The sequence below is a fragment of the Anomaloglossus baeobatrachus genome, chromosome 5 (assembly GCF_048569485.1).
Source record: "Anomaloglossus baeobatrachus isolate aAnoBae1 chromosome 5, aAnoBae1.hap1, whole genome shotgun sequence".
NCBI classification, from domain to species: Eukaryota; Metazoa; Chordata; class Amphibia; order Anura; family Aromobatidae; genus Anomaloglossus; species Anomaloglossus baeobatrachus.
This window is the reverse complement of record NC_134357.1, coordinates 68,690,120-68,715,419: the sequence shown is the minus strand read 5'-3', so window position 1 is coordinate 68,715,419 and position 25,300 is coordinate 68,690,120. Positions and strand designations below refer to the sequence as shown.

Genomic DNA, 25,300 nt, shown 5'->3' with positions numbered 1-25,300 from the left:
AAATAGTATCTTGCTATAAAGAATATTAGTATTCGTGCCTGATTAGGATATCAGTGAGCGCTTCGTAAGTACGGGCTTTCAGCCCCCTTTTTAGTAGAATTTAGCAAGACACTTGGTCTCTAGGAGTCCTGAAAGCTTGCTCTTATTTATTTCATACCACTAAAAATAATTAATATTGAACATTTGCCAAATGTTTACTTTACATAAGCATCATTTTTGAAAGGTAGATTTTTTGTTAAAATTGTAGAGAGATTAAAAGTTTTGCAGCAATATTTCAATTTTCCCACAAAATGTGGAAAACCTGTTTTTTTAGGGACCACTTCACATTTAAAGTGACTTTTAGCGGCCAATATATCAAGAGAGCCCAAAGGTGACTACATTTTTAAAACAGAATTCTTGAAGGTATTCAAAACCACATTTAGGATGCTCTGTAACCCTTCAGGTGCTGCAAGGAATTAAAGTAAAGAAGAACAATTAGTTTTTTCCACAAAAATGTTGCTTTAGGCCTATATATTTATTTTTTCAAGAGCGAAAAGAGAAAATGGACCTCCCAACTTTTTGTGCAATTTATACTGAATGTGTGAATACATGATTTGTAGTCGGAAACTACTATTTGGGGGAACGCAGGGCTCGGAATGTTAAGAATGCTATTTGAACATTAGAGCATATTTTTGCTTGATTAGACTGCAGACAACATATTGCATTTGCAGAGCCTCTGGAGACCAAAACAGAGGAAACCACCATAAGTGACCCAATCTTGGAAACTATACCACATATTTTGGAAACTCTTTATTGACAGCAGTTTGGACCTTTTCTCAAAATAGATATTGATCCTTTTGGTGGGACCTGCATCAATCACTCTATTGTGACAATTATAGATATATCTATTATAGATAATATTTACCTGTGCTTTGGCTTTTAAATAAAATAGTATTGAAATAAGAGTATAAATACTAGGAAATTAATACAGTTTCAATAATAAATAAATAATGAAAAACATCAAAAGTTTATTAAGCCCTTTGTTAGTATGTTTCCACAGATAAAAAGTTTAACTCATCAGCATCTCCTTGTTGGGGTATTGATGACCTCACAAAGTAATCCTCCTATCCCACATAAAAACATAATAGCAGCTGGGAGGTTATGGGGCAAGAACCAAAGTACCTCAAGTCTTCCAGGACTTTCCTACAAAAGCTATTTCTTGTTTCCAGTACCTTAAGTTGTAGACAGTCTAAAAACATGATCTACCTGAACTATTATATCTATGATAAAACATGGAATGATAACAAATGATTAAATAGGATTTCTCCTTTCTGACTATACCTGAGCAGACGACGCCAGCATCTTCATTGTGGCCACAGTTGTGTACTGTATATGGTTGGTGTGGACAGTCCCATACATGTTGTTCATTGCCGGTACATTTCACATCATCCAATAAAATTTGTCCTTGTCCTTGGCCAAAAGCAGCACTGCCGTTAGCTGCAAGTGCACTGCCGCAATTTAACTGCCTGCATACAACTTGTGCAGCATTTATATCCCAATAGTCATCACACACAGTTCCCCATGCTCCATTATAGAGGATTTCTACGCGACCGTTACATTGACCATTGCCATTTACCAGTCTTAAAGACATGTCTGAACCTAAAAATATAATAAGGAAAATTGTCATTTTAAAAAATATTACATGGTAAATAGTCTCAAAGAAATAATCCAAACATGGTAGCCAAATTGAAGTCATAGTTTCTGGACATCTTTTCAAAAAATATCTGACAGACAATACAATTTACAGAAACATTGGAAAACCAAAGGAAATCATTAGGATTATAAGTAATATTTGTCTGCAGCAAATATTTTTGATAAGAAAACAGCTGAAGTTAATGAAAACCAAAACATGATGATAATTGCATTTAAAATATTTTGTATATGTTTCTTCAGGCTCAAAAACATCACATACACCTTTCAATTTTTTTTGGAAAGGGCAAATAAAGAACTAACTTTTACGCACTGTCATCTTTTTTCTGGACAGATGGCAAGCCTGATTTCTAACCTGTACAGAATATTTAATAAATGTGTATTGTGTCAGCTGTCGTATGAATTAGGATGCCAGCAGTCTGGATCCTGTGGACCTTCAATTATAGATGTATTATAAGAGTGCATTTTCTCCTTTTAGGGTGGTGTCACACACAGCGACGACGACAACGACGTCAATGCTACGTCACCATTTTCTGTGACGTTGCAGCAACGTCCTGTCACTGTCGCTGTGTGTGACATCCAGCAACGAGCTGGCCCCTGCTGTGAGGTCGCCGGTCGTTGCTGAATGTCCAGCTTCATTTTTTGGTTGTTGCTCTCCCGCTGTGACGCACACATCACTGTGTGTGACAGCGAGAGAGCGACGAAATGAAGCGAGCAGGGAGCAGGAGCCGGCATCTGGCAACTGCGGTAAGCTGTAACTAGGGTAAACATCGGGTAACCAAGGGAAGACCTTTCCCTGGTTACCCGATATTTACCTTCGTTACCAGCGTCCGCTGCTCTCGCTGCCAGTGCTGGCTCCCTGCTCTCTGCACATGTAGCTGCAGTACACATCGGGTAATTAACCCGATGTGTACTGTAGGTAGGAGTGCCGGGAGCCAGCGCTAAGTAGTGTGCGCGGCTCCCTGCTCTCTGCACATGTAGCTGCAGTACACATCGGGTAATTAACCCGATGTGTACTGTAGCTAGGAGTGCAGGGAGCCAGTGCTAAGCAGTGTGCGCGGCTCCCTGCTCTCTGCACATGTTGCACAGCGACGCGTGTCGTTATGATCGCTGCTGCTTCTGCTGTGTTTGACAGCTAAGCAGCGATCATAACAGCGACTTACAAGGTCGCTGTTGCATCACAGAAAATGGTGACGTAACAGCGATGTCGTTGTCGCTGTCGCTATGTGTGAACCCAGCTTTACCCCTTGCACAGGACCCATTGAAGCATGTGGGTAATGCAAAATGCCTTTCATCCTCTTGTTCCCTACACAGTTCCTCGTTGTACTTTATGTCACAATAAATCTAGTTGTTTGGACGGTGAGTACCGCTATTTTTCTTTCTTATCTTGAACCATGTTTATACTTCCATATTGTGCACCACCGATGCCCTATAGGTCTGTGTGAAGCTGTAAGTCCTCTCTTGGTGTGATACCAATGTGATATGACTGAAAGAATGTGTGATTAGATAGGAATCATAAAAGATAGGAGTGATCCCAGATATTATTTGACCTATCAATAATTCAGTATCAAAGAGATGTCCTTTGGATGGCCAATATGATGACCAAAGAATACATGTCAAACAGGTTTTTGAAGCAGTTTCAAGATAATGAGGAAGTCACATTTACAGTTCCACTTACCGGAAACTTGTGGTTGGCTTAAAGACAGGTTTAAGGAAGCTTGCATATGAAATTTACGGCTCATTGCAAACACTATGGTCAAACTGTGGTCGGCCAGTTGACAACTGGCTAAATGTGCAGGAAATGTGCAGGAAGCTGCTGGTGCCCACAGCAGTTTGTGGTCAAGTTACATGAACATGACTCAGCTGTCACATGCTGGTGACCATTTAAACACAACCTACAAAGTTTTCCTATAAAAATACACCGGACTCGCTTAATGTTAAGGGAAACCTTCCAGGACATTGAAGTGTACGTACGCACTGTTCCTGTGATGCAAGATGCCATGTTGTTTCCTTATCATTAACTCGAGTTCCCTCCGATGTGAAAGGATTGCTACAACAAACGGTAATGTTGATGCATATTTCTGTTATTGTATAAGTTTCTATGACTATAGTTCTAAATGCCTATGTACCATTAACTATTCATGTGCTATTAAAATAAATAGTATCTTGCTATAAAGAATATTAGTATTCGTGCCTGATTAGGATATCAGTGAGCGCTTCGTAAGTACGGGCTTTCAGCCCCCTTTTTAGTAGAATTTAGCAAGACATAAATTGGCGTAGTCGGCTGGATTACTTCTATAAGAAGTAATTAAACTGATTTTTGTAATTTAGAAATTAAAAACATATATTTTGCAAATTTCCAGATATTTTTCAATCTTTTTGCATAGTGTCAAAATGTTCAGAAAACGTAAGGATAATGTTAAGGAGGTTGTTGTGGAGATCCCCGACTGGACTGAGGCTCCCTACAATCTTATAGCACATGAATTGGTCAATTGTGGATTGGCAGAACAATGGCAGAATAAGCTCAAGGGTAGTGAGATTACTGATGTTGTTAATGTACTCAGTAGTGTCCCTGTGAAAGCAGGTGATGTAGTGTCTTTAGGACAGCGCATCTGGATTTTGGCAAGTGCATATCGCGAGATGCATGAGCGTAATCTAAAGATGCAGAAGAAATGTTCCCAAATGGAACAAAAGATGATAGAATTAGGTGGCCAGAAAACCGTTCTGGAATGTAATACCCGACTGTTGAAGGATAAATTGGAACATTATCAGAATGTGGCAGAAAAAGCTGCCGTAAAAATTGCTCAAAATAAGTACAAGAAAAGAAGAGGAGAAGTAAATAAAACCAAAGTACATAAAAGTATCGCCTCAGCTTCTGTAAACTGGGATCCCGATACTTGGGATGGGGATGTGTGGGATTCATCTTCATCATCTGATGAGGAGGATTACCATAAAGGGAAGATTCAGGCTAATCCCGTGAGGAGGCGCTTAGAGAGGACAGAGAATGAGATCATCCGGGATCATGTCCGGGATGGTCAGGGAAATCTGCAATATGACGAAGATGGTTATGCCATCACAAATGAGAGAACGATTCCTCATGTAAAAAATCGAGTAACCATTGAAGATTACTCTCAGGGAGAAGTTGATAGCATTTTAACACAGTTTAGACAAAAACCATGAGAAGGAGAAATTCCCTGGTTGGTCAGGGTGCACGATCTCGGAGGAGGTGGAGTTCGCTTTGACGCCGGAGACGTGGCAAAATTTGTCACCATGTCTCGGGACCCAGTAATTCAGAGATCAATAAAAAATTATTTTGTTGATCATAATGAGCATGTTACTCAAAACTTAATCATGATCTTAGCCCATGCTTTTCTGGACAAATACCCATCAGAAGCAGACTTTCCTATCAATGATAAACCTTGGTATACCTTAAAAGATGGTATGGAAAGGCTGAAGGAAGAAGCAATGAGGAATACTCTTCCTCTTTTGGGAATGGATGATGATTATCTCCAGTACCCATTGACAGCCAGCATAAGAAATAGGCTGGTTAAACATGCTCCTCCAGCATACAAAACAGTTATTTTAACCTTAACTGTAGCGCTGACTGGAGAATCAATCGGTGTAGTTCTAGGGAGGATGAGGGAGTTACAGGATATGGGACAGTGGGATAAATCATCCCCTGGAGGCCATCTTGGTAACAGTAAGCCAAACAATCCTGATTGGAAAGAGAAATCAGTAGGGGAGGCCCCACGAGTGTCTCGCAAAGACATGTTCCAGGCTTTGCTTAAAGCCGGGATCAATAAGGAAAGGATTGATGGAAAAGAGACAGGAGAATTATGGAAGTTGTACAAACAGAAAGTTCTATCTGCAAAGAAAGTGACCACTACAAATGTGGAGGGGGGCTCAAAAACCCCCAAGGTAAAGAAATCAGAAGGAAAAGGGGAAAAAACCCCAAAGAAAGTGTCTTGGGAAGATTTTCAGTCAGTTTATCCATGGGAAGAACTGGCTGCAGCCGTGGCCACAAAGGTCACGGAAGGAAGGGCTAATACACAGACTGAAGTCTGTGTAAATGAAAGTTCAGAAGGAAGTGATTTACCATAGGTAGCCAGCCAAGCCCCCCTATTGATAAAAAGGGACGAACGTCCCTACGTCAATCTTAGCATACATTGGAAAGGGGGAAATGTTCAAAGAGTCCCAGCTTTGATTGACACGGGGGCGGAGGCTACTTTAATTCATGGAAACCCAGAAAAAATAAAAGGACCTCGAGTAAAAATTGCTGGACTAGGTGGTCAAGTGATCACCGGGGTTCTGACACAGGTAGCTTTGAAGATAGGTAATTTACCTATCAAGAAGTATACGGTGCTGGTAGTACCTATACCAGAATATATTTTGGGAATTGATGTCCTAAAAAGGATGACTCTTAATCTAACCGAAGGAAAATTCTCCTTTGGGGTTATTTCTTGTCATAAGGAAATGCAGATTTCACATTATATCAATGATATAATGATACAAGGACAAGATGAGCAAAGTGGGAAAGATCAATTGACAAAACTGATTGCTCATATGAGAAGTAAAGGATGGGAAATCAATGATGCCAAGGTTCAAGGACCGTCTCAGATGGTAAAATTTCTAGGGATTCAGTGGAACAAGGGGCACAGAGAGATCTTGCCTAATGCCAGACAGAAAATTATTAATTTCCCGGTCCCTAAATCCAAACAAGAGACTCAGTCTTATATTGGATTGTTTGGTTTTTGGAGACAACATATCCCTCATTTGGGACAAATGTTGGCTCCTTTGTACAAAGTAACGAGGAAAAAATATGAGTTCCACTGGGGAGAGGAACAGCAAAATGCGTTTGAGATGGTCAAGGAAGCGATACAACAAGCCGTGGATCTATGGCCAACGTTGTCAGGACCCGTGGAGCTGCATGTGTCAGTTCAACATATGTATGCCAATTGGTCACTTTGGCAAAAACAAGGGGGAAAAAGAGTTCCTCTTGGATTTTGGAATAGAAAATTACCAGATGCAGGAGAACAATACACTCCTTTTGAACAGCAATTGTTAGCTTGTTATTGGGCTCTGGTAGAGACCGAACAATTAACCATTGAACATGAGGTATTGCTGAGACCAGCAATACCCATAATGCAGTGGGTGTTGTCCAATCCTAAAACTAATAGGGTGGGGCATGCCCAGGAGCAAAGTATCATTAAATGGAAATGGTACATTTCGGAAAGGGCCAAGAAGGGAGAAGGCGGGATCGCCACTCTACATGAGAAAGTGGCAGAGGTAGCTGAGGAAACATCTTTTCCCAGCAAAGCTGCCATGCTAGAGGAGTCCCCGGTGAAGTGGGGGAAAGCATACGAAGATTTAACCGAAAAACAACAAACACATGCATGGTTCACAGACGGATCGGCCCGTTATGTGAGTGGGAAAAGGTTGTGGAAAAGTGTTGCATATAATCCCAGATTAAAAAAATTTCTATCAGTAGAAGGGGAAGGCAAAAGCAGCCAATATGCAGAACTCTATGCCATATTCTTAGCATTATCTTTTGAACAAGGAAAAGAGTGTCATCTTTTTACTGATTCCTGGTCAGTAGCAAATGGATTAGCCACATGGATGATGGGATGGAAAAAACACAATTGGTTAATTCATGGAAAAGAGATTTGGGGCAAGGAAGTGTGGCAAGAGATTGAAGAGATTATTCAATTTACCAAGACCACTGTATTTCATGTCGATGCTCATGTCCCTACTAACTCACTTGAACATTTTTTTAATTCAGAAGCAGATAAAGCAGCAGCCATCAGACAAGTCAGTCCAACAGGTGACAAGGAAAAAGAGGCATGGTTGCAAGGTACAGCTGTTTGGGCACACCAGAAAAGTGGACATTTGGGAGAAAAAGCCACTTACAGATGGTGTTGTAAATAAGCGGAATCCATAGTATCGGTTACTGGGAAGAGCTCGATAGTGATGAAATGGAGAAACTCCTGTGTTTGATGTTTGCCTCTTTGGTCGTTGGATGGACAAGTCTACATCAGGAGGAACCTGTGGCGAATAAATTTCTGATGCACCATCACATTTTAACGGATGCGCTGAACAGTAGTCAACACACAGATTGCTGGATCTGTACACATTCTCCGGTTACAGCTACCAGTATCCCTTATCTGGCTATCCCGGTGTCGATGGAGGAAATCCTAAAGTGGAAAAGTTGTTCTGATCAGCTTGCTGATAAAGACACTCGAAATGTTCGACTATGGAATACTACAGTACCCATTCCCGTAGTGGGATGGATCAATCTTCCATGGTGGCAAGGCAATTTGAGTGGAACAATCACCAATTTACAATATCTGGCTTTTAAGGGAGGAATTTGGGTACCAAGAAATAAGACTGGGCTGACTAACCTGGGATTCATCCCTATGGAGAATATAAAAATAAGTTTTGGGACAACTGTAGATACTTTAGATGCTTTTAAACCCAGCTTAGTGGAAAGAACAATTCATGATATGCTATGGCCTTATGCCAATATGTTCATAAATGGGACTAGTGAAACTTGTAGTAACATATCGGGAAATTTAATGTGTAATGATTACTCTGAATATCGAGCAAATGATCCGACCTGTAATAACCCTGATGTAGGATACTGTAGCCCAATTGGACAACAGCCCGGGTGGTGTTTGTTATCAAATGTTAGTGTTTTCGTTGACTTGGTTCATCGTTTAGTTTTGCAACACTCGGCTATATGGGATTTACCTAGAGGAATGTATTGGGTATGTGGGTATAATGCCTATAAATGGCTCCCAGTAGGAGTCAAGGGAAGCTGTACTTTAGCTCGTTTGACCCCACTACCTTTATAGTACCTTATGATCAATTAGATGCTCAGGTTTTGCCAAAACACATGATATTCAAGAGAGCTGCAGATAATAAACCAAGGGAATCAGGGCGACCCCATGTGGTACAAATGGGAACAGCGAATAAGATTTTCAGTACTTTTTTCCTATATCCAATGGTAATGCAAATGTGGGATAAATTAGTAGAGTCTACTGATTATCTGGATGATCAAATTTTTGCAGTTTTGGATATAGTAAACACCTCTGTAGCTGTACAACAGCAGTTGATTATAGTCACTAACCAGCATACTTTGGTACTTGATTACCTAACAGCAGCCCAAGGGGGTATGTGTCAGATAATAGGCCCCGCCTGTTGCCATTACATAGATCCTAAAGGACAGCTACAATTACGAGCAAAGCTAAATGACATACAAAAATTAAGAGATAAATATCAAAAAGATAATGATGTAAATAAAGATAGTTGGTGGGCGAATACCTTTTCCTTCCTAAACCCTGCAAATTGGTTTAAGGGGTTAGGAGGATGGGTAATGGGGCTTTTGCAGGGAGCTTTTCAGATAATATTGCTTTTAGTTTTAATATACATAGTAGTGAAAGTGATTATATTTGTGATTCAACGTTTATCCAAACAAACCAAGAAATCAAAATCTGTGGCAAAGTCAATGTTAGTGTCCTATTAGAAGCGATATTTCTTGGTCATGGTATGGTATATTCCGAGTGATCTTCTTCTAGTGGAATACTGATGATGGAAAATAATCCCTGGGATCAAGGACCGATTGTGATACCAATGTGATATGACTGAAAGAATGTGTGATTAGATAGGAATCATAAAAGATAGGAGTGATCCCAGATATTATTTGACCTATCAATAATTCAGTATCAAAGAGATGTCCTTTGGATGGCCAATATGATGACCAAAGAATACATGTCAAACAGGTTTTTGAAGCAGTTTCAAGATAATGAGGAAGTCACATTTACAGTTCCACTTACCGGAAACTTGTGGTTGGCTTAAAGACAGGTTTAAAGAAGCTTGCATATGAAATTTACGGCTCATTGCAAACACTATGGTCAAACTGTGGTTGGCCAGTTGACAACTGGCTAAATGTGCAGGAAATGTGCAGGAAGCTGCTGGTGCCCACAGCAGTTTGTGGTCAAGTTACATGAACATGACTCAGCTGTCACATGCTGGTGACTATTTAAACACAACCTACAAAGTTTTCCTAGAAAAATACACCGGACTCGCTTAATGTTAAGGGAAACCTTCCAGGACATTGAAGTGTACGTACACACTGTTCCTGTGATGCAAGATGCCATGTTGTTTCCTTATCATTAACTCGAGTTCCCTCCGATGTGAAAGGATTGCTACAACAAACGGTAATGTTGATGCATATTTCTGTTATTGTATAAGTTTCTATGACTATAGTTCTAAATGCCTATATACCATTAACTATTCATGTGCCATTAAAATAAATAGTATCTTGCTATAAAGAATATTAGTATTCGTGCCTGATTAGGATATCAGTGAGTGCTTCGTAAGTACGGGCTTTCAGCCCCCTTTTTAGTAGAATTTAGCAAGACACTTGGTCTCTAGGAGTCCTGAAAGCTTGCTCTTATTTATTTCATACCACTAAAAATAATTAATATTGAACATTTGCCAAATGTTTACTTTACATAAGCATCATTTTTGAAAGGTAGATTTTTTGTTAAAATTGTAGAGAGATTAAAAGTTTTGCAGCAATATTTCAATTTTCCCACAAAATGTGGAAAACCTGTTTTTTTAGGGACCACTTCACATTTATAGTGACTTTTAGCGGCCAATATATCAAGAGAGCCCAAAGGTGACTACATTTTTAAAACAGAATTCTTAAAGGTATTCAAAACCACATTTAGGATGCTCTGTAACCCTTCAGGTGCTGCAAGGAATTAAAGTAAAGAAGAACAATTAGTTTTTTCCACAAAAATGTTGCTTTAGGCCTATATATTTATTTTTTCAAGAGCGAAAAGAGAAAATGGACCTCCCAACTTTTTGTGCAATTTATACTGAATGTGTGAATACATGATTTGTAGTCGGAAACTACTATTTGGGGGAATGCAGGGCTCGGAATGTTAAGAATGCTGATTGAATATTAGAGCACATTTTTGCTTGATTAGACTGCAGACAACATATTGCATTTGCAGAGCCTCTGGGGACCAAAACAGAGGAAACCACCATAAGTGACCCAATCTTGGAAACCATACCACATATTTTGGAAACTCTTTATTGACAGCAGTTTGGACCTTTTCTCAAAATAGATATTGATCCTTTTGGTGGGACCTGCATCAATCACTCGATTGTGACAATTATAGATATATCTATTATAGATAATATTTACTTGTGCTTTGGCTTTTAAAAAAATTGTATTGAAATAAGAGTATAAATACTAGGAAATTAATACAGTTTCAATAACAAATAAATAATGAAAAACATCAAAATTTATTAAGCCCTTTGTTAGTATGTTTCCACAGATAAAAAGTTTAACTCATTAGCATCTCCTTGTTGGGGTATTGATGACCTCACAAAGTAATCCTCCTATCCCACATAAAAACATAATAGCAGCTGGGTGGTGATGCGGCAAGAACCAAAGTACCTCAAGTCTTCCAGGACTTTCCTACAAAAGCTATTTCTTGTTTCCAGTACCTTAAGTTGTAGACAGTCTAAAAACATGATCTACCTGAACTATTATATCTATGATAAAACATGGAATGATAACAAATGATTAAATAGGATTTCTCCTTTCTGACTATACCTGAGCAGACGACGCCAGCATCTTCATTGTGGCCACAGTTGTGTACTGTATATGGTTGGTGTGGACAGTCCCATACATGTTGTTCATTGCCGGTACATTTCACATCATCCAATACAATTTGTCCTTGTCCTTGGCCAAAAGCAGCACTGCCGTTAGCTGCAAGTGCACTGCCGCAATATAACTGCCTGCATACAACTTGTGCAGCATTTATATCCCAATAGTCATCACACACAGTTCCCCATGCTCCATTATAGAGGATTTCTACACGACCGTTACATTGACCATTGCCATTTACCAGTCTTAAAGACATGTCTGAACCTAAAAATAAAATAAGGAAAATTGTAATTTTCAAAAATATTACATGATAAATAGTCTCAAAGAAATAGTCCAACAGGGTAGCCAACTTGAAGTCATATTTTCTGGACTTTTATAAAAAATTAACTGACAGACAATGGAAAACCATGATAAACCATTAAGATTATAAGTGATATTTACACATTTTTTGCTTGATCAGAATCAGACAATATATTGCATTTGCAGAGCTTCTGGAGACCAAAACAGAGGAAACCTCCATAAGGGACCCAATCTTGGAAACGACACCACAAAAGGAACTCAATAAGGTGTGCTTTGAGTATATTGAACACAGGTGCTTCACAGAATGTTATAACATCGGGACATAAAATTGCAAATTTGTATTTTTTCCACCAAATTATTACTGTAGCCCTAAATTGTTTTTTTTTTTCACAGGCGTAAGAGCAGAAAATAAAACACACAATTTGTTGTGCAATTTTCCCAACGCAAATCAATACCCCAAATGGAGTCAGAAACTACTATCATTGGCACATAAAACAGCTTGGAAAAGAACAGTTGCAGTTAAATCCTGCAGCTCAATTTTGGGAGGAATTGATTTGTAACGCTGCATTTTAGAAGCCCCTAACATTCTAAAACAGCAAAAACCCTAAACAAGTGATTTCATTTTGGAAATCACACCTCCAAAAAAATTCATTATGAGTATTGTGATCATATAGATCCAACAGGGAAGTCATAGAACTTTAGAATAATAAGATGCAAAAATGAAAAATGTTATCTTTTTCCACAAAAATGTTGCTTTATCCTCCAGTTTTTCATTTTCCCAAGAGTAGAAAGAGAAAATAGACCACACATATGGTTGTGCAATTTCTCCTGAGTGCGCTAACACCCAACATGTGGTAGGAAACTCCTGTTTACACACACGGCAAGACATGGACCAGAAGAACTGCTATATTCATTTTGCATCGCTATTTTGACTGGAATCAATTATTGACACCTTTTCACATTGGGTGAGTCACTGACATGCTGAAATGGCAGAAACACCCACAAGTGAAACCCCTTTTGGAAACTCTCCATTGACAGCAATTTGGACCTTTTCTCAAAATACAGTCATATGAAAAAGTTTGGGCACCCCTATAAATGTTAACCTTTTTTCTTTATAACAATTTGGGTTTTTGCAACAGCTATTTCAGTTTCATATATCTAATATCTGATGGACTCAGTAATATTTTTTGGATTAAAATGAGGTTTATTGTACTAACAGAAAATGTGCAATCCGCATTTAAACAAAATTTGACCGGTGCAAAAGTATGGGCACCCTTATCAATTTCTTGATTTGAACACTCCAAACTACTTTTTACTGACTTACTAAAGCACTAAATTGGTTTTGTAACCTCATTGAGCTTTGAACTTCATAGGCAGGTGTATCCAATCAAAAGAAAAGGTATTTAAGGTGGCCACTTGCAAGTTGTTCTTCTATTTGAATCTCCTATGAAGTGTGGCATCATGGGCTCCTCAAAACAACTCTCAAATGATCTGAAAATAAAGATTATTTAACACAGTTGTTCAGGGGAAGGATACAAAAAGTTGTCTCAGAGATTTAAACTGTCAGTTTCCACTGTGAGGAACATAGTAAGGAAATGGAAGAACACAGGTACAGTTCTTGTTAAGCCCAAAAGTGGAAGGCCAAGAAAAATATCAGAAAGGCAGAGAAGAAGAATGGTGAGAACAGTCAAGGACAATCAACAGACCACCTCCAAAGACCTGCAGCTTCATCTTGCTGCAGATGGTGTCAATGTGCATTGGTCAACAATACAGCGCACTTTGCACAAGGAGAAGCTGTATGGGAGAGTGATGCGAAAGAAGCCGTTTCTGCAAGCACGCCACAAACAGAGTCGCCTGAGTATGCAAAAGCACATTTGGACAAGCCAGTTACATTTTGGAAGAAGGTTATGTGGACTGATGAAACAAAGATTGATTTGTTTGGTCATACATAAAGGCGTTATGCATAGAGGGGAAAAAACACGGCATTCCAAGAAAAGCACTTGCTACCCACAGTAAAATTTGGTGGAGGTTCCATCATGCTTTGGGGCTGTGTGGCAATTCCCACACCCGGAATCTTGTTAAAGTTGAGGGTCGCATGGATTCAACTCAGTATCAGCAGATTCTTGACAATAATGTGCAAGAATCAGTGACGAAGTTGAAGTTAGGCAGGGGATGGATATTTCAACAAGACAATGATCCAAAACACCGCTCCAAATCTATTCAGGCATTCATGCAGAGGAACAATTACAATGTTCTGGAATGGCCATCCTAGTCGCCAGACCTGAATATCATTGAACATCCATGGGATGATTTGAAGCGTGCTGTTCATGCTCGGCGACCATCAAACTTAACTGAACTGGAATTGTTTTGTAAACAGGAATGGTCAAATATACCTTCATCCAGGATCCAGGAACTCATTAAAAGCTACAGGAAGCGACGAGAGACTGTGATTTTTGCAAAAGGAGGATCTACAAAATATTAATCACTTTTATGTTGAGGTGCCCATACTTTTGCACCGGTCAAATTTTGTTTAAATGCGGATTGCACATTTTCTGTTAGTACAATAAACCTCATTTCAATCCAGAAATATTACTCAGTCCATCAGTTATTAGATATATGAAACTGAAATAGCTGTTGCAAAAACCCAAATTGTTATGAAGAAAAAAAAATTAACATTAATAGGGGTGCCCAAACTTTTTCATATGACTGTCGATATGGATCCTTTTAGTGAGACCTGCATCAACCACTCTTTTGTGACAGAGAATGTGTACTTATAAGCTTTGCTTGAGCTTTGGCATTTACATAAAATATTATTGAAATGAGAGTAAAAAAAAACAAGAAAATAAATACAATTTAAAAAATAAATGTATAACGAAAAGCATCAAACGTTTATAAACATAGGATGAAAACAAATGATTAAATAGAATTTCTTCTATCTGACTATACCTGAGCAGACGACGCCAGCATCTTCATTGTGGCCACAGTTGTTTACTGTATATGGTTGGTGTTGACAGTCCCATACACGTTGTTCATTGCCGGTACATTGCACATCATCCAATACAATTTGTCCTTGTCCTTGGCCAAAAGCAGCACTGCCGTTAGCTGCAAGTGCACTGCCGCAATTTAACTGCCTGCATACAACTTGTGCAGCATTTATATCCCAATAGTCATCACACACAGTTCCCCATGCTCCATTATAGAGGATTTCTACACGACCGTTACATTGACCATTGCCATTTACCAGTCTTAAAGACATGTCTGAACCTAAAAATAAAATAAGGAAAATTGTAATTTTCAAAAATATTACATGAGAAATAGTCTCAAAGAAATAGTCCAACAGGGTAGCCAACTTGAAGTCATATTTTCTGGACTTTTATAAAAATTAACTGACAGACAATGGAAAACCATGATAAACCATTAAGATTATAAGTGATATTTACACAATTTTTGCTTGATTAGAATCAGACAATATATTGCATTTGCAGAGATTCTGGAGACCAAAACAGAGGAAACCTCCATAAGGGACCCAATCTTGGAAATGACACCACAAAAGGAACTCAATAAGGTGTGCTTTGAGTATATTGAACACAGGTGCTTCACAGAATGTTATAACATCGGGACATAAAATTGCAAATTTTTATTTTTTCCACCAATTTATTACTGTAGCCCTAAATTGTTTTTTTTTCACAGGCGTAAGAGCAGAAAATAAAACACACAATTTGTTGTGCAATTTTCCCAACGCAAATCAATACCCCAAATGGAGTCAGAAACTACTATCATTGGCACATAAAACAGCTTGGAAGAGAACAGTTGCAGTTAAATCCTGCAGCTCAATTTTGGGAGGAATTGATTTGTAACGCTGCATTTTAGAAGCCCCTAACATTCTAAAACAGCAAAAACCCTAAACAAGTGATTTCATTTTGGAAATTACACCTCCAAAAAAATTCATTATGAGTATTGTGATCATATAGATCCAACAGGGAAGTCATAGAACTTTAGAATATTAAGATGCAAAAATGAAAAATGTTATCTTTTTCCACAAAAATGTTGCTTTATCCTCCAGTTTTTCATTTTCCCAAGAGTAGAAAGAGAAAATAGACCACACATATGGTTGTGCAATTTCTCCTGAGTGCGCTAACACCCAACATGTGATAGGAAACTCCTGTTTACACACACGGCAAGACATGGATCAGAAGAACTACTATATTCATTTTGCATCGCTATTTTGACTGGAATCAATTATTGACACCTTTTCACATTGGGTGAGTCACTGACATGCTGAAATGGCAGAAACACCCACAAGTGAAACCCCTTTTGGAAACTCTCCATTGACAGCAATTTGGACCTTTTCTCAAAATACAGTCATATGAAAAAGTTTGGGCACTCTATAAATGTTAACCTTTTTTCTTTATAACAATTTGGGTTTTTGCAACAGCTATTTCAGTTTCATATATCTAATATCTGATGGACTCAGTAATATTTTTTGGATTAAAATGAGGTTTATTGTACTAACAGAAAATGTGCAATCCGCATTTAAACAAAATTTGACCGGTGCAAAAGTATGGGCACCCTTATCAATTTCTTGATTTGAACACTCCAAACTACTTTTTACTGACTTACTAAAGCACTAAATTGGTTTTGTAACCTCATTGAGCTTTGAACTTCATAGGCAGGTGTATCCAATCAAAAGAAAAGGTATTTAAGGTGGCCACTTGCAAGTTGTTCTTCTATTTGAATCTCCTATGAAGTGTGGCATCATGGGCTCCTCAAAACAACTCTCAAATGATCTGAAAAGAAAGATTATTTAACACAGTTGTTCAGGGGAAGGATACAAAAAGTTGTCTCAGAGATTTAAACTGTCAGTTTCCACTGTGAGGAACATAGTAAGGAAATGGAAGAACACAGGTACAGTTCTTGTTAAGCCCAAAAGTGGAAGGCCAAGAAAAATATCAGAAAGGCAGAGAAGAAGAATGGTGAGAACAGTCAAGGACAATCCACAGACCACCTCCAAAGACCTGCAGCTTCATCTTGCTGCAGATGGTGTCAATGTGCATTGGTCAACAATACAGCGCACTTTGCACAAGGAGAAGCTGTATGGGAGAGTGATGCGAAAGAAGCCGTTTCTGAAAGCACGCCACAAACAGAGTCGCCTGAGTATGCAAAAGCACATTTGGACAAGCCAGTTACATTTTGGAAGAAGGTCATGTGGACTGATGAAGCAAAGATTGATTTGTTTGGTCATACATAAAGGCGTTATGCATAGAGGGAAAAAAACACGGCATTCCAAGAAAAGCACTTGCTACCCACAGTAAAATTTGGTGGAGGTTCCATCATGCTTTGGGGCTGTGTTGCAATTCCCACACCCGGAATCTTGTTAAAGTTGAGGGTCGCATGGATTCAACTCAGTATCAGCAGATTCTTGACAATAATGTGCAAGAATCAGTGACGAAGTTGAAGTTAGGCAGGGGATGGATATTTCAACAAGACAATGATCCAAAACACCGCTCCAAATCTATTCAGGCATTCATGCAGAGGAACAATTACAATGTTCTGGAATGGCCATCCCAGTCCCCAGACCTGAATATCATTGAACATCCATGGGATGATTTGAAGCGTGCTGTTCATGCTCGGCGACCATCAAACTTAACTGAACTGGAATTGTTTTGTAAACAGGAATGGTCAAATATACCTTCATCCAGGATCCAGGAACTCATTAAAAGCTACAGGAAGCGACGAGAGACTGTGATTTTTGCAAAAGGAGGATCTACAAAATATTAATCACTTTTATGTTGAGGTGCCCATACTTTTGCACCGGTCAAATTTTGTTTAAATGCGGATTGCACATTTTCTGTTAGTACAATAAACCTCATTTCAATCCAGAAATATTACTCAGTCCATCAGTTATTAGATATATGAAACTGAAATAGCTGTTGCAAAAACCCAAATTGTTATGAAGAAAAAAGGTTAACATTAATAGGGTTGCCCAAACTTTTTCATATGACTGTCGATATGGATCCTTTTAGTGAGACCTGCATCAACCACTCTTTTGTGACAGAGAATGTGTACTTATAAGCTTTGCTTGAGCTTTGGCATCTACATAAAATATTATTGAAATGAGAGTAAAAAAAACCAAGAAAATAAATACAATTTAAAAAATAAATGTATAACGAAAAGCATCAAACGTTTATAAACATAGGATGAAAACAAATGATTAAATAGAATTTCTTCTATCTGACTATACCTGAGCAGACGACGCCAGCATCTTCATTGTGGCCACAGTTGTTTACTGTATATGGTTGGTGTTGACAGTCCCATACACGTTGTTCATTGCCGGTACATTGCACATCATCCAATACAATTTGTCCTTGTCCTTGGCCAAAAGCAGCACTGCCGTTAGCTGCAAGTGCACTGCCGCAATTTAACTGCCTGCATACAACTTGTGCAGCATTTATATCCCAATAGTCATCACACACAGTTCCCCATGCTCCATTATAGAGGATTTCTACACGACCGTTACATTGACCATTGCCATTTACGAGTCTTAAAGACATGTCTGAACCTAAAAATAAAATAAGGAAAATTGTAATTTTCAAAAATATTACATGAGAAATAGTCTCAAAGAAATAGTCCAACAGGGTAGCCAAATTGAAGTCATATTTTCTGGACTTTTATAAAAATTAACTGACAGACAATGGAAAACCATGATAAACCATCTATATATATAATTGCCTTATTCTGTCTGTCTGTCTGTCTGTCTGTCTGTCATGCTCCGAAATTGTGTCCTTACGGGGACACAAAGCTGATTGGCCGTTGGGCTCGCCATGGCCCCGCCCCCCCACACGGATTGGCCTCTCGCCCCGGCTCTCTGCAGGCCCCGCCCCCCTCACGCAATCCACGCTCGCTCTGGCCCAACTGACACGGAGCCCCGATTCCCAGGTGAGTACACACACACATCAGATCACACTCACTCTAACACTCACTCTCACACACACTCTCACACACACCTCACACATCACAACATGCTGGGATATCGCTTGCTTCTACACCGGCTCCGTCAGGATCCCAGCAGCGCCACACATAACCTTGCGATGCTGGGATCTTCACGGAGGCCGTGAAAGCTGGTAACCATTATACACATCGGGTAACTAAGGTCCCTTAGTTACCCGATGTGTATCATAGTTACCAGTGTACACCGGCTCACACTCACTCTCACACACACCTCACACACACATCACATCGCATCCACACATCAAGGTCCTGCAGCTGCGGAAAATACAGACACATAACAGCACACACACACACACATACACACACAAATCAGATCACACTCACACACACCTCACACATCACATCGCATCCACATACTCACAACATCCTGGGATATCGCTTGCTTCTCGGCCTCGATACTGTGCTGTTGTGATCTTCCAGGACCTGCCGGAGGATCACATGGCCAGAAGCATGTGATATCCCCGGATGTTGTGAGTATAAGCGCGTATGTGCGATATCATCAGTGTCTGTGTGTGTGAGTGTATGCGATCGGGTGTGTGTGAGTGGATGCGATCGGGTGTGTGTGAGTGGATGCGATCGGGTGTGTGTGAGTGGATGCGATCGGGTGTGTGTGAGTGGATGCGATCGGGTGTGTGTGAGTGGATGCGATCGGGTGTGTGAGTGTCGGCAGAGGAGCACGGCGTGCTGGAGGAGGCTGGGAGCAGAGAGGCTGATCATGGGGAAGGCTGGGAGGAGAGAGGCTGATGCTGGGGGAGGCTGGGAGGGGGAGGCTGGGACGAGGGAGGCTGATGCTGGTGGAGGCTGATGCTTGGGGAGGCTGATGCTGGGGGAGGCTGGAAGGAGAGAGGCTAATGCTGGTGGAGGCTGATGCTTGGGGAGGCTGATGCTGGGGGAGACTGGGAGGGGAAGGCTGATGCTGAGGGAGGCTGGGAGGAAGGAGGCTGGGAGGAGAGAGGCTGATCCTGGGGAAGGCTGGGAACGGGAGGCTGATGCTGAGGGAGGCTGATGCTGAGGGAGGCTGGGAGGGGAAAGCTGATGCTGGGGAAGGCTGGGAGGACGGAGGCTGGGAGGAGAGAGGCTGATCCTGGGGAAGGCTGGGAACGGGAGGCTGATGCTGGGGAAGGCTGATGCTGATGGAGGCTGGGAGGGGAAAGCTGATGCTGGGGAAGGCTGGGAGGACGGAGGCTGGGAGGAGAGAGGCTGATCCTGGGGAAGGCTGGGAGAGGGAGGCTGATGCTGGAGGAGGCTGGAAGGAGAGAGGCTAATGCTGGTGGAGGCTGATGCTTGGGGAGGCTGATGCTGGGGGAGACTGGGAGGGGAAGGCTGATGCTGAGGGAGGCTGGGAGGAAGGAGGCTGGGAGGAGAGAGGCTGATCCTGGGGAAGGCTGGGAACGGGAGGCTGATGCTGGGGAAGGCTGATGCTGAGGGAGGCTGGGAGGGGAAAGCTGATGCTGGGGAAGGCTGGGAGGACGGAGGCTGGGAGGAGAGAGGCTGATCCTGGGGAAGGCTGGGAGAGGGAGGCTGATGCTGGAGGAGGCTGGAAGGAGAGAGGCTGATGCTGGCGGAGGCTGATGCTGGGGAGGCTGGGAGAGGGAGGCTGATGCTGAGGGAGGCTGGGAGGAGGGAGGCTGGGAGAGGTAGGCTGAGAGAAGAGAGGCTGATGCACACACACACACACACACACGCGCACTGCACAACACACCACACACACACACACACACACACACTAGGAACCACAAACAACTGCCCTACACAGACACCCACACACACAGACAACGCTGCACACACACAACACCCAACACACAAACACCGCGGCACACACAAATATACGCACATACCGCACAACACACACATTGCACAAAACATACCTCCCCCCAAAACACACCACACACACACAAACCGCGCAACACACACACAACGCTACAGACACACAGCGCTCCACAAACAACGCAACACACGCAACACACATACAACACCGCTCTCACCCCCCGTCACACCCAGACAACACCCAGAACATGTACAGCGCCCTACACAAACACTTGGTAACTACAGACAACAACATCTCTCTCTCTATATATATATATATATATATATATATAACAAAAATCATACATGAACTACACAATACGTAAATTCTAGAATACCCGATACGTAGAATCGGGCCACCTTCTAGTTAAGATTATAAGTGATATTTACACAATTTTTGCTTGATTAGAATCAGACAATATATTGCATTTGCAGAGATTCTGGAGATCAAAACAGAGGAAACCTCCATAAGGGACCCAATCTTGGAAATGACACCACAAAAGGAACTCAATAAGGTGTGCTTTGAGTATATTGAACACAGGTGCTTCACAGAATGTTATAACATCGGGACATAAAATTGCAAATTTTTATTTTTTCCACCAAATTATTACTGTAGCCCTAAATTGTTTTTTTTCACAGGCGTAAGAGCAGAAAATAAAACACACAATTTGTTGTGCAATTTTCCCAACGCAAATCAATACCCCAAATGGAGTCAGAAACTACTATCATTGGCACATAAAACAGCTTGGAAGAGAACAGTTGCAGTTAAATCCTGCAGCTCAATTTTGGGAGGAATTGATTTGTAACGCTGCATTTTAGAAGCCCCTAACATTCTAAAACAGCAAAAACCCTAAACAAGTGATTTCATTTTGGAAATTACACCTCCAAAAAAATTCATTATGAGTATTGTGATCATATAGATCCAACAGGGAAGTCATAGAACTTTAGAATATTAAGATGCAAAAATGAAAAATGTTATCTTTTTCCACAAAAATGTTGCTTTATCCTCCAGTTTTTCATTTTCCCAAGAGTAGAAAGAGAAAATAGACCACACATATGGTTGTGCAATTTCTCCTGAGTGCGCTAACACCCAACATGTGGTAGGAAACTCCTGTTTACACACACGGCAAGACATGGATCAGAAGAACTACTATATTCATTTTGCATTGCTATTTTGACTGGAATCAATTATTGACACCTTTTCACATTGGGTGAGTCACTGACATGCTGAAATGGCAGAAACACCCACAAGTGAAACCCCTTTTGGAAACTCTCCATTGACAGCAATTTGGACCTTTTCTCAAAATACAGTCATATGAAAAAGTTTGGGCACCCCTATAAATGTTAACCTTTTTTCTTTATAACAATTTGGGTTTTTGCAACAGCTATTTCAGTTTCATATATCTAATATCTGATGGACTCAGTAATATTTTTTGGATTAAAATGAGGTTTATTGTACTAACAGAAAATGTGCAATCCGCATTTAAACAAAATTTGACCGGTGCAAAAGTATGGGCACCCTTATCAATTTCTTGATTTGAACACTCCAAACTACTTTTTACTGACTTACTAAAGCACTAAATTGGTTTTGTAACCTCATTGAGCTTTGAACTTCATAGGCAGGTGTATCCAATCAAAAGAAAAGGTATTTAAGGTGGCCACTTGCAAGTTGTTCTTCTATTTGAATCTCCTATGAAGTGTGGCATCATGGGCTCCTCAAAACAACTCTCAAATGATCTGAAAAGAAAGATTATTTAACACAGTTGTTCAGGGGAAGGATACAAAAAGTTGTCTCAGAGATTTAAACTGTCAGTTTCCACTGTGAGGAACATAGTAAGGAAATGGAAGAACACAGGTACAGTTCTTGTTAAGCCCAAAAGTGGAAGGCCAAGAAAAATATCAGAAAGGCAGAGAAGAAGAATGGTGAGAACAGTCAAGGACAATCCACAGACCACCTCCAAAGACCTGCAGCTTCACCTTGCTGCAGATGGTGTCAATGTGCATTGGTCAACAATACAGCGCACTTTGCACAAGGAGAAGCTGTATGGGAGAGTGATGCGAAAGAAGCCGTTTCTGAAAGCACGCCACAAACAGAGTCGCCTGAATATGCAAAAGCACATTTGGACAAGCCAGTTACATTTTGGAAGAAGGTCATGTGGACTGATGAAGCAAAGATTGATTTGTTTGGTCATACATAAAGGCGTTATGCATAGAGGGAAAAAAACACGGCATTCCAAGAAAAGCACTTGCTACCCACAGTAAAATTTGGTGGAGGTTCCATCATGCTTTGGGGCTGTGTTGCAATTCCCACACCCGGAATCTTGTTAAAGTTGAGGGTCGCATGGATTCAACTCAGTATCAGCAGATTCTTGACAATAATGTGCAAGAATCAGTGACGAAGTTGAAGTTAGGCAGGGGATGGATATTTCAACAAGACAATGATCCAAAACACCTCTCCAAATCTATTCAGGCATTCATGCAGAGGAACAATTACAATGTTCTGGAATGGCCATCCTAGTCGCCAGACCTGAATATCATTGAACATCCATGGGATGATTTGAAGCGTGCTGTTCATGCTCGGCGACCATCAAACTTAACTGAACTGGAATTGTTTTGTAAACAGGAATGGTCAAATATACCTTCATCCAGGATCCAGGAACTCATTAAAAACTACAGGAAGCGACGAGAGACTGTGATTTTTGCAAAAGGAGGATCTACAAAATATTAATCACTTTTATGTTGAGGTGCCCATACTTTTGCACCGGTCAAATTTTGTTTAAATGCGGATTGCACATTTTCTGTTAGTACAATAAACCTCATTTCAATCCAGAAATATTACTCAGTCCATCAGTTATTAGATATATGAAACTGAAATAGCTGTTGCAAAAACCCAAATTGTTATGAAGAAAAAAGGTTAACATTAATAGGGGTGCCCAAACTTTTTCATATGACTGTCGATATGGATCCTTTTAGTGAGACCTGCATCAACCACTCTTTTGTGACAGAGAATGTGTACTTATAAGCTTTGCTTGAGCTTTGGCATCTACATAAAATATTATTGAAATGAGAGTAAAAAAAACCAAGAAAATAAATACAATTTAAAAAATAAATGTATAACGAAAAGCATCAAACGTTTATAAACATAGGATGAAAACAAATGATTAAATAGAATTTCTTCTATCTGACTATACCTGAGCAGACGACGCCAGCATCTTCATTGTGGCCACAGTTGTTTACTGTATATGGTTGGTGTTGACAGTCCCATACACGTTGTTCATTGCCGGTACATTGCACATCATCCAATACAATTTGTCCTTGTCCTTGGCCAAAAGCAGCACTGCCGTTAGCTGCAAGTGCACTGCCGCAATTTAACTGCCTGCATACAACTTGTGCAGCATTTATATCCCAATAGTCATCACACACAGTTCCCCATGCTCCATTATAGAGGATTTCTACACGACCGTTACATTGACCATTGCCATTTACCAGTCTTAAAGACATGTCTGAACCTAAAAATAAAATAAGGAAAATTGTAATTTTCAAAAATATTACATGAGAAATAGTCTCAAAGAAATAGTCCAACAGGGTAGCCAACTTGAAGTCATATTTTCTGGACTTTTATAAAAATTAACTGACAGACAATGGAAAACCATGATAAACCATTAAGATTATAAGTGATATTTACACAATTTTTGCTTGATTAGAATCAGACAATATATTGCATTTGCAGAGATTCTGGAGACCAAAACAGAGGAAACCTCCATAAGGGACCAGATCTTGGAAATGACACCACAAAAGGAACTCAATAAGGTGTGCTTTGAGTATATTGAACACAGGTGCTTCACAGAATGTTATAACATCGGGACATAAAATTGCAAATTTTTAATTTTTCCACCAAATTATTACTGTAGCCCTAAATTGTTTTTTTTTCACAGGCGTAAGAGCAGAAAATAAAACACACAATTTGTTGTGCAATTTTCCCAACGCAAATCAATACCCCAAATGGAGTCAGAAACTACTATCATTGGCACATAAAACAGCTTGGAAGAGAACAGTTGCAGTTAAATCCTGCAGCTCAATTTTGGGAGGAATTGATTTGTAACGCTGCATTTTAGAAGCCCCTAACATTCTAAAACAGCAAAAACCCTAAACAAGTGATTTCATTTTGGAAATTACACCTCCAAAAAAATTCATTATGAGTATTGTGATCATATAGATCCAACAGGGAAGTCATAGAACTTTAGAATATTAAGATGCAAAAATGAAAAATGTTATCTTTTTCCACAAAAATGTTGCTTTATCCTCCAGTTTTTCATTTTCCCAAGAGTAGAAAGAGAAAATAGACCACACATATGGTTGTGCAATTTCTCCTGAGTGCGCTAACACCCAACATGTGGTAGGAAACTCCTGTTTACACACACGGCAAGACATGGATCAGAACTACTATATTCATTTTGCATCGCTATTTTGACTGGAATCAATTATTGACACCTTTTCACATTGGGTGAGTCACTGACATGCTGAAATGGCAGAAAAACCCACAAGTGAAACCCCTTTTGGAAACTCTCCATTGACAGCAATTTGGACCTTTTCTCAAAATACAGTCATATGAAAAATTTTGGGCACCCCTATAAATGTTAACCTTTTTTCTTTATAACAATTTGGGTTTTTGCAACAGCTATTTCAGTTTCATATATCTAATATCTGATGGACTCAGTAATATTTTTGGATTAAAATGAGGTTTATTGTACTAACAGAAAATGTGCAATCCGCATTTAAACAAAATTTGACCGGTGCAAAAGTATGGGCACCCTT

The 25,300-nt window shown here is 40.1% G+C and overlaps 1 protein-coding gene across 1 annotated transcript in view; it reads right to left on the bottom strand.

The window, feature by feature from the left end:
* LOC142312631 (scavenger receptor cysteine-rich domain-containing protein DMBT1-like) overlaps positions 1-25,300 on the bottom strand; it is a 660,637-nt gene that overhangs the window by 158,213 nt on the left and 477,124 nt on the right. The window contains exons 9-13 of the mRNA XM_075351627.1: positions 23,677-23,994; positions 17,913-18,224; positions 14,618-14,935; positions 11,318-11,635; positions 1,321-1,632 (exon numbers count right to left, since the gene is read on the bottom strand). Of these exons, the coding sequence (XP_075207742.1) occupies positions 1,321-1,632; positions 11,318-11,635; positions 14,618-14,935; positions 17,913-18,224; positions 23,677-23,994 (1,578 nt within the window). The remainder of the gene's footprint in view (positions 1-1,320; positions 1,633-11,317; positions 11,636-14,617; positions 14,936-17,912; positions 18,225-23,676; positions 23,995-25,300) is intronic.